Source organism: Lipotes vexillifer, unplaced genomic scaffold (genome assembly GCF_000442215.2).
Source record: "Lipotes vexillifer unplaced genomic scaffold, Lipotes_vexillifer_v1.1 scaffold892, whole genome shotgun sequence".
In the NCBI taxonomy this organism is placed as follows: Eukaryota; Metazoa; Chordata; class Mammalia; order Artiodactyla; family Lipotidae; genus Lipotes; species Lipotes vexillifer.
This window is the reverse complement of record NW_006786445.1, coordinates 470,913-481,247: the sequence shown is the minus strand read 5'-3', so window position 1 is coordinate 481,247 and position 10,335 is coordinate 470,913. Positions and strand designations below refer to the sequence as shown.

At 57.5% G+C, this 10,335-nt stretch overlaps 1 protein-coding gene across 1 annotated transcript in view; it reads right to left on the bottom strand.

Moving 5' to 3' along the window:
• Positions 1-387: 387 nt before the first annotated feature.
• KCNC1 (potassium voltage-gated channel subfamily C member 1) overlaps positions 388-10,335 on the bottom strand; it is a 48,389-nt gene continuing 38,441 nt past the window's right edge. Inside the window, exons 3-4 of the mRNA XM_007458785.1 lie at positions 3,773-3,961; positions 388-1,796 (exon numbers count right to left, since the gene is read on the bottom strand). Of these exons, the coding sequence (XP_007458847.1) occupies positions 1,732-1,796; positions 3,773-3,961 (254 nt within the window). The 3' untranslated portion in view covers positions 388-1,731. The remainder of the gene's footprint in view (positions 1,797-3,772; positions 3,962-10,335) is intronic.

Sequence of the window (10,335 nt, the reverse complement as noted above, 5' to 3'; positions counted from 1 at the left end):
TGGTCTGCATGAGGGGCAGTGGCGGGGGCGGGAGCTGGGAGGTCCGACAAAACCAGATTCAAGGAGTCATGAATATGGCATGGATCCACGGAGAAGTTTCCGTATTGGTGAACCCCCTAGAGGATGGGCTCGTCTTAGTGCCATTTTTGACCGATTCCCTCTGAGAGCTGCCTCCCTCTCCCCACCCAACAGGATCTGCAGGTTGGGGGGCAGGTGGCGGTCCTGGCTTTCCCCCAGTGAGAGGACAGCCAGCACCTTGGGTGGGTCCCTGAGATCAGAGGAGCCAGGGCTCAGGCTCACCCCAGCCCAGCCACAGAGGGCCTGACCAGGGGCCCAGAACTGAATCGCGACACTGCCAAAGGCAAGAAAAACCCAAATCCATGCTTCATCTCCAATGTCAGCTGTTTATTATTGAGGGCCAGGGCCCAGGGAGGGGAGGGTGTTGAACTAAAGCAGCATTGCTCTCTTTCCAGGAAACGTTGCGAGCTGCAGTGAGAGCTTGAGATGTTGCATTTTTTTTTTCAACTCAAGCATGTGTTTTTCAAAAATATCATCCTTCCCCACCCCTTACCCCACCACTAATTTTAGAATCAGACCAAAGCCAAGCTACTGTCCTCTGTTTCTGTTGGGGAAATACTATATTTATTCGAGATGCAGAAGTGTGTCTCTGCAAACCTCCGATTGCTTCAGGAAAACAAATCTGCTTTAGACTATACAGAAACCATGATACAAAATTTATTTCATGCTAGAATCGCTTTGCATAACATTGGGCATGCAGTTTTTTTACTCTGAAGTACTGAATTGCATACAATGCCGGGTTGTGCCTTAATAAAGGTGGAGGAGGACCAGCTCTCCCGCGGTCCTGATCTTTTTGGTGCTCTGAAGGAACACTTGGAAAATCCGTAAGGTGTTGATTATCTACTATGAACAATTTGTTATGAAAGTTGGCCGCACTGAATCTACACACCGCTAAGATGATCGAATCAACCTAGACTAGCCGCTGTCAGGGGTCAGGAGACGTCCGCTGGGTCGCAAGCATGCCAGACAGAGGAAAGAAGGCGGCAGTGTGTTTCCACAATTCTATTTGGAGCAAAGTTCTCAGTTTCCGTGTGAGAGATGAACTATGAAGGTGAGGTCAATATGACCGATGGCTGACCGACTGCCCTTTTGGGAACCTTTCCTCTCCATTTCAATCTCGTGTACAAAAAGGGAAGCAATCCGTTCCCCATCCCCACCCCTCCCCGCCCGCCCCCCCGCTCCATTTCCCCCCACCCAAAACGTACAGGTTTCTACCAAATGCCATTTACAGTTTGGCTCCAACAACATGTATAAAAGGAAAGCGCTTTGAAAGAAAATAGAGGACTCTTGCTTGTTTCTCTTCGTTGTTGTCGTGGTTTAGGGTAATCATACAGTTGCAGGGGATTGGTGGGTTTGGATTGCTGGGTTTTTCTGTTGAACTTCATGCAAGTCATGCTAAGGAACCCTTCCATCCCACCCCTTCCCCGAATAAAATAAAATTTTTAAAAAACGAAAAGAAGGAAAACAAATCCTCTACAGTCGGTTACCATTTGGCCGTAGAAAAGCTACGTCCGTCCTAGTACAAGGCCTGGGCCACTCGGACTCGTCCGGCAAACCTGCATGGCGTGAATTTACTCTGTCCGAGGGTGAGGAGGGGCTGCAGGTCCACCCAGATGCTTAATAGCCACCAGTGTCCTGGGCCAAGCCGCCTGGTCAAGTCACTCTCACAGCCTCTGTCGGCATATACTTAGCAATGACAGGGCTTTCTTTGCAAAGATCTGTATGTAAAGAATACAATTAACACTTGAGCTTCTCTTCTTGGCTTTCCCATCCCGCTTGGTACTTAGTTTTTACGGAAGGAGGAGGACAGACAGAACAGCCGCATGCAGAGGCAGGCAGATCCTTCTCCAGCTGGCTCGGCTCTCCCATGCAGTGAGCCAGCCTAGCACACGCCTCTTTCTCTCCCTCCTGGGGGAACGGGTTAAGCTCCTAACTCTTCTCTACCCTGCGCATGGCTTACAGCCTGGAATCATCCTGAGAAAAGCAAGTCCTCGGCGGCTGTCATGACTCCATGAGAGAGGGGCCGGGTTGATGCCGGTGGGGGCACTTCACCCTTGGTGCCTCTGTGGGACTGCGGAGTGGGTACCACCTGTGGACAGTGGTTGCCACTGGACTCCCTGGCCACTACAGGCTGCTTCTGTCCCACACAGCCTGGGCTTCTGGAAGCCCAGTAAAGAGTCTCTCCTGTCTGCTCTTTTAGGCCACACAGATCGATCCAACATTCAAGATGAAGGAGACCGGCAGCCCATGAGACCTTACCAGGCAGAGCACAGCCACTGGGAATGGTCTACCTGCCATCCCCTGAAACCCCCTGGGCTGCCCAGTTCCTGGCTTTCTAGAGCCTCCACTTGGGAAAAAGCCAGTTGTGAAAGGGAGCATCAGGCCTATCCATGGAAGGCCAAGGATGGGGCCCACCCCCGGGGCCAGCAGCCCCCCTGCCATGCAGCACCATGCGGTGGGTGGTATGCCGCACTGGGGTCCAAGGGACCTCCAGGCTGGGCAAGGAAGCGGGGACCAGCCTGGATCAGGTGAGCACACTAAGCACGAGTGACCAGAAGGACTTCCCCCGTCTCCCTGTGGGCTGCCTCTCCTCTTCTGGGTTTGCCCTTTATTTTGAGTTCTATGCTTTCTCCTTGCATATTGTTGAACCATTTCAAATACTGGAGCAGTTGTGAATGGCCACCGGCTACACCAACTGTTGCTCTAAAAAACCAACTATCTGGCCCAGCCTGCTCACCCCAGTCAGCATGCACCCCGTGTGAGCCTGTGAGCTGCTTCCCAACATGCATGAGCCGCCCAGCCAGTCCGCTGTGCCGAGGATGGCTTCCTCTGCCTTCCAGGCCCTGGCCAGTGCCTGGAGCATGGAGCTAAGGTGCGCTGGGCCCCCACCCCAAGCCTCTCCGCAGCCCATGCTCAAGCTCTAGTGGAAGCGTTTTCCCTAGGGGGTCAGCCTAAGATAAGGGTCCGATCCAAGGAGACTTTGAGCAGAGACCGACACGGGGCTCAGCCTTCACCAACCACAAGGGAGCGCTGACCACACCCAGGGCCATGGCTGACGGGCACTGGGGACAGAAGGGGTTGCACAGAGTCCTCCGTAACCACCTTCTCTTGGCAATTTCTCTGTCTGCCACTAGCAGTATTCTGACTGGCACATACCTTACCTCTGCAAGGACACTGGCCTCACCTCCAAGCCCTGAAGCTACCTTTCTCTTCATGTCTCCCCTCCCACTGGTCTGTGGATTCTCTTTAAGGGATGCCACTTTCAGAACATGGATATTGGTTGGCTAAGCCCACAGAGTCCTGGTCAGACCAGGCCCACCCCGTCGCCCTCCTCAACCAAGGGACAGGGGAGATCACTTTGCTTTTAGGTCTGACCTGCCATCTGCCAGAGCAGCCTGGGGGAGTTGAGGCTCCTCCCACATCCCCGGGTACCCCTCTGCCTTGGGGACTGTAGTCGTCCAGCCTGTCCCCAAGTCCCTTCCTACCCCTCAGCTCAATTCCAGCCCACAGCTGCCTGCACCTCCGGTTCTCTCCGCCAGCCTGCCACCCCACTTACAACATTGGGACTCAGACCTCCGGGGGCTGACCCTGGGGCTCCTTGCCCCCCTCAGTGTGCCTGCCTGCCCCTCAGCGCCCCTTGCCCGCCGCCCCGCCCACCCATCTGCAGGGGTGCCAGGCAACCTCCTCTACATACCCTTTCTCACTCCTCCACCAGCTGGGCACGCGTACTCCCCGGTTGATAAGAGGAAGCAGGGTCCGTATCTCTCGCGGGTGCCCGAGCGCGTAAAGGGCAGGCCCTCATCGGGAGTGAGGGCCTGGTCTATGTGGGGGCAGTCTTCGTTCGCCAGCGCGGCCTTCGCCACCTCCCCATTCAGTTTGGAATCTTCAAACATATAAGCAGAAGCTATTGAGACACTGAAAACTGTTTAGTAGGTTGGGGGATGGGGGGGAACAGGCCAGGAGTAGGGCATCGGCAAAGGGCAGCCCGCAACTGAGGATGGAAAAGCGAGCAGGCCATGAAGGGAGGCACAAGGCTGGGGGTCCCCGGCTCATTCAGGCAGCCCTTGGGCTGCCCACAGTGCTGGGGAGGAGGGTTCCTGGGTTTGCTCAAAGTTTGCAAAAAGATGAGTTGGTGATGGGTCCGGCAAGCACCGTGCTGGGGGCCGGGCCCCAGGTCCAAGGCGGGGCCGATGAGACAGGATGGTGTGGATGCAGTCATGGGTAGAGGGCCAGACACAGAGCTCAGGGAGAAGACAGACAGACACGCAGAAACACTCCTATTCAGAGAGGTAGCCTTTTCTGACCCCTCCGCTGCCAACCAGAGCCCTGCTGCCTCCCATCCACATCCAAGCTGGCTGCTCAGGCATCCCTGGCCCCATCCAGACCCCATCGATTGGCTCTACACCAGGCCCCATTTGGATCCCCTCTGGTCACTCGCTTCACGCTGTCCCCCTCCACACCCTATCTGATCACTCAATCCCCCCATATGGACCCAATCTGGTTACTCTGTATGCTCCATCCCCCATACAGACTAGGCCTGGTCACACAGTCTCCTGGTCCCCCATGCAGACCCAGTATGACCATTCAATCTGCTCCATCCCCACACAGACTTAAGCTGGTCACTCAGTCCACTCTGATCGCCACACAGACCAAGCCAGTGTCTTCCACCCCGCTCTGCCCCAAGCAGTCCTAGTCAGCTTGCACAAGCGCAACAGGAATGTAGGCATGAGGCAGTGACAGCGGCCAGGATTTGGGAGGGGCTCCCATTCCTCTGTCTCCTCTCGGCAGCATCCCCCGCAAAGCAGAGCAAATGGATGTGTAAAGACAACAGTGGCTGATGGACTCGGGTGGGAAAGACGAGTCTTGGCCTCTGCGGTAGCCTGAGAAGGAACCTGGGAGGAAGTTTGGGGCACATTTGGTGAGGGTGACGCATGGCCAGAGCAGGGAGCTCTCCCTCTCCCAAGTCCAGGAGCAGCGCCGTGATAGCCTCTGGAGCTGGCAGAGGTAGCTCCGTCGGCCTCTGTCCCCGCCCATCACTCTCGGGGACTGAGCCTGCCCCACGCTCTCTGCTCTCTAAGCAGACTCTTCCTGGCCAAGGTGGCGCCGACTCGGTCCCCAGGGTGGGCACTGTGGTTTCCTCAAATACTTCCTCTAGGGTGACAGCCTCAAGGGAAGACAGACCCCACAGGGGCGTGACCACACGGGGAGGCCCTCTGAAAGACTAAAGAGGGGCAAAAAGCTGGAGACAGTCTCCACCCGATTTGACCCTCTTCCATGACCCTGTTCACATCATGTAACTACACGCAGAAGTGACCCTTCTCCGTGTGCGCACACTCAGCGTGCCCGCGGGCGGGGTCACGGCCCGTGTACGTATCATGTCACTACAAAGAGGCAGGCAGTCAAAAGAGAAATGGACCAATCAGGTTTATTCGTAAAGCAAATCCAAAAAAAAAAAAAATCCCATCATAATTTTGGAACTTAAAAAAAAAGTCTGTCGTACAAGATGGCAAAGCATTTCACGTACAGTGCGTTTCTTGACAAATCCCGGGGGCTTCACTCCCCCAATTTACTCTGAACCAGAAAGGCCAGTTACCAAGGTAACTCTGATACCACGTGACTGGGGCTGGGGCCTCTCTGGGGTCTGGGGGCTGCCTAGCACTTGGGGTGTGTCTGAGGGCACACACGTGTGCGCACAGACAAGCCCGGTGCTGCCTCCCAGTCTGGCTGGTCCCGTCTTCCCTCCCAAGGGTCTCCGGGAAGAGGGCAAGGAAGTTTAAGGGAGGAGGTTGTAGATGAGGGGGCAGAAGTTGGGGCCCACAGTACCCTGCACACAGTTTCCTCAAGGGGAAAACAGTGAGTCCTACCAGGCAGCGTCTCCGTCTGGGAGGGGAGCCAGGACTTGCTGTCTCTCTACTGGCCATCGTCTGTCAGTGGAGGTATCTATAGCCTGCAAGGCTTACCCAGGGGTGGGTCAGAGGTAGGTGGTGGAGCCTGAGACCCCTCATCTGACTCTGCCCCCCAGCACTGTGCCCCTGGAGCAGCCAGCTCCCACAGCATTTAGAGGACCCAAAGTTGAGGCTGGTTTCCTGCAGGGGTCCGGCCAGGGGGCAGCCATCAGGGATCCCTGGGTGGATGTGAACTGGACACGCTTCCCTCCCTGGAGCCTGCTTCTTCTCCCAACCATGGCCTTTGAGAAGGGGCTGAGCCTGAGGGCTGGTGGTGGGGGGAGTGTTTATGTCCCTCTCTGTGAAGGAGCCAGCCTCCCTGGGCTGCTGGCTAATCTGCAGTTTGGTGAGCTCTCAGAAACTGGGAACATTCTCCCTTCCCAACTCCAGAGTGGGGCTGGAAGAGAGACCACCCAAGGGGGGCCATCTCTCCAAACCTGGGAAAGCCAAGGAAAAGGCCAGAGGTGCCAGCCCACCCTGCCTCCCCACCACCCAGTCCTTTAGATGAGATGGCCACCAGGCCCCTCGGCTCCCAGCTGCTCCCCAGGAGGCTGGGAGCCCTGCCTCCCCTGGCCCAGGGCCCCTCGGCCCCCACTAGACCCGAGGGCCTGTGATGATGAAATGGCAGCATGGGCAGCATCTCACGAAGATGGTTTCCAGGCTTTGAAATGGGCTGAGAGAGATGAGCGTCCGCGAGAGGGTCATTTTTTTTTAAACTTTGAAGCAAGGAGAACCCGATGTCCGGCCCTGAGCCAGCACGCTGGCTTCTGTGCCCTGGTCTCCAGGCACCGCCGAGGTACTTACTGTTCACACCAGCAGCGGGCGCACCAGGGGCGCACGCAGGGCTGGGGCAGGGTGGGAGGGGTGGCTGGGAATTTCCTCGGGTTTAGCCCCGAGGGGGCTGCCCAGCCTGAGGCTCAGGGAAAAAGTCCCAGGCTAACTGGGGACAGTCTGTGAGAGACACGAGCAGAGTACAGTCACGAGAACCGGCACAAGTCATGCAACAAAACGAGGAGAGAGAGAGAGAAACGTGATTAGTGGAGAGAGAGAAAGAGAGAGCGTGTGAACAACACAGAAAAGAGCACCCAGGCCTGGCCCTCAGAGCCCCTCATTTCTCCGCTCCTTCCCCCTTCGCCCGCCCGGGGGCCACACCGACCCCACTCAGGGCTCCCTCTGCCCACCCTGGCCCTGCCTCTGAGCAGAAACTCGGTCAGCCCACTTGGAGGGGCCTTGCCCACACCCTTCCTGGTCACTGTTGTCCCAATCCCCGACACCTCCTCTGCCCTGGGGGCTACACCACTCCTGGCCCAGGAGGGGAGGGGTGGAGGGCTGGGGCCGGGGGCGCTTTAGACTCGGCAGCTCAGGGCAGAACCCAGAGGCTGCAGTGGTAGCTCCCAGGGGGCCCAGGCAGGGGCTTTTCGGGACCTCACTGCTGCTCTATGTGCTCATGGGCAGGAAGGAGGGCCTGGCCACCACCCACCCCCCGTGCCAGCCCCCTCCCTGCTCACCTATGGTGGGACCCTGCAGCCCCAGACGCAGCACCCCAGAGGACCAGCCCACATCACAGAAGCAGGGATGGACGAGACACATGTGAATGCACATGGCAGGACAGAGGGAGCACTCCGAACTGCCCAGAGGAGGTGGTCTGGGCCCCCAACTGCAGATGGCGGAGGGACCCCCCCTTCTGGGAGAGGAGCAGCTCCTCCTGGGCTGTCAGTCCCAGGCAGTCCCTGACCATAGGGGCGCCCTCCTGGCATCCCCCCGTGAGGCCCTACAACCCCTGCCAAGACGAATCCCCCGAACACTGACGCCATGCCAGCCATGGTACAGAGGAGACCAGATCATCCCTCACAGACACACAGACCTGAGGTTTCAGGAGAGACCAAGAGGTGGAGGTGAGGGGAGGGTGCTGCTGACATGACTGGGATGGCTTGCCTGAGTCCCAGGGGTCTAGCCCTGGAGGTAGGGGGTGCCCTTAGAGCCCAGCACGTTGCACTTGGCCCCAACCCAGGTTCTAAAAGTGGAATTGGAGAAGCCCAGCCCTCGCTGAGGCCACTTGACTGCCCTTGGGTGTGGAATGAGATTGGAAAGGCCCGGGGGGCTGCATCTCACCTCTCCATTCCTGTAGGGTCCAATCTCCCCCGCATTTGCCTTCCTCACCTCTGGCCTCCCCCACACTCACTCACCAACTCACCCAAACCCCACACCCATCTCGGACCATAGCTGCAAGCAGGAAAGGAGGCAAATGGGAAGGGACTCAGGGGTGCCGGGTTGAGGAGACACCCCCTAAGGACCACACACCCTCTTGGTGATAGATAACCTGGGTCTCACACACCAGCTTTCAGAGGGAGGAGTGTTCTGGTGAGGTATGAGGCTCAGAGGGGTCTGGGATCTTAAGACAGCACCCTCAGGAGCGTGAGAACTTGGAAAGGGGGCGGGGCAGAGTTTGGGGATAGGAGGGAGAAAGGTAGGTGGAGTTGGGCATCTGGGCTCCAGAGGGCAAGTTCGGAAGGGCCCCAAGTACCTCCTCAGCCATAGAGACCGTGCAAGCCAGGACACTCTGGATCCCTGAGACCTGGGGCTGCAGCGAGGATGTTCCCAGGAGCAGGGCTGCCATGGCTATGGGGCCCAGGGCCTCCAACAGGAGTGCACAGGCTTTACAGGCCTGCTGCAGCATGGCGAGAGGGCTTGTGTCCTGTGACTAGCTGGTGTACCTGCCAGCACACACACATCTGCACTCCATGTGTGTGTGCACGTGCATGCATGTGTAGGTGTGTGTGCATGTATGTATGTATGTGTGTGCGTGCGTGCACGCCCTCAGCACATGATGAATACTGGCATTGTCTGGGAGTACCTAAGAATTTGCGCCTGACTAGAGTGAATGAGGGATCCTTGACAGGTGGGCCTGGGGCACCCATATTTGAGGCACCGATCCTGAAAGATTCAGCGTTGGGAGGATGTGAAAGAGGGCCAAGGAGCGCCACGGTGATGCCACTCAGGCTGAGCTCTTCCTGCTGGGGCCTGGAGTGAAGCTGGGGGGCTAGGCCCACCCAGACCTGCCCCTAGGGCCCCAGGAATTTTCCTTGCCATGATGGCGGCTCCTGAGGTCAAACAGAAGGGCTAGCTAATCCAAAGCAGGAGTGGGGGACAGGAGCTTTCCTCGGCCCATGCCTGGCTTGCTAAGCAGGAGCCACACCTTGGCTGGGGAGTCCAGCGCCCCACCCCCACCCCGCCAGGTCCCCCTGTTCCAGCCTCTGAGACCCCTGCCCAGTCCCTGGCCCAGCCCAGAACACTAGCCATGTTCCTCTCAGGTACCTACAGCAATCCCAGGGAGAGGGGAGGGGTATGGGGCCAGGCGAAGGGGCTGGAAAGTTCCCACAGAGAAGTGGGCCTTGGGGGTACTGCTCTGGGCAGCGTAGCTGTGGGATGAAGCCAGATCAGGAGTAGGATGGGGGTGGGGGCCATCGGGGAAGAAAGAGTCAATCACCCACTGGGGGAGGCCACCCAGGCCAGGGGGCACTTGCTCCTCTAGGGCTGAGCTAGCCTACAGCCCCCCTGCCTGCCCTGGGCACAGGGGTGTCTTCTGTAGACTAAACGCCACCTGTCACTGACTCAGCCTTCCTCACCCCGGCACTCCTTCTTAGCTCAGTGTTGTCATTCTTCTCTGGGTCGTTCATTGCCTTCAAATCCCTGTGTCCACAGAATAAGTCGATGGTATTCCATGGGTAGAGGTAGACTATGGGCTTTATATCTTCGGACCAGAGCCCCATGATCAACTTTATGTGCTATGTGCAGGTTCTCATAAAACTGAGATAGTCCCATAACGAACCACTAGCCATGGAATATTAGAATATATCCCACGGTGACTAGTATTGTTTCATGGCCCCCCTCCCCCCCTCCCTGACCCCCACTGAATTCACGGGAAAGTGGTCGTACACTGGTTGGGATGTCGTGTATTGCTGCTGCAGTCCCTACCGCCGGAAACGGGGAGAACTCTGGGTGGGAGGTTGTTTGCTGGTCTGTAGCGCTTTCATCTAAGCTGCCGGGTGGTGGCCCCCTCTAGTCCTTCGCTCACCAGCCGCTCCCATCAGAAGGCCGCCGGAAACTCCCACTTGACCATCAACCCAAACAGACAACGTGAAAGCTAGAGTCACTCCAACAGGTTCCTAAAGATAAACGCTAAACTCTAGAGTGGTGGTGGAAGATGAGTTGGTTCCGCATGCTGTGGGGTAAGTAAGCTTGTTACGTACGGAGGGCAAGAGGCGTCTCCCAGGACGCGCCTGGAGCTAGGCAGCCGGCATCAGAGCAGGAA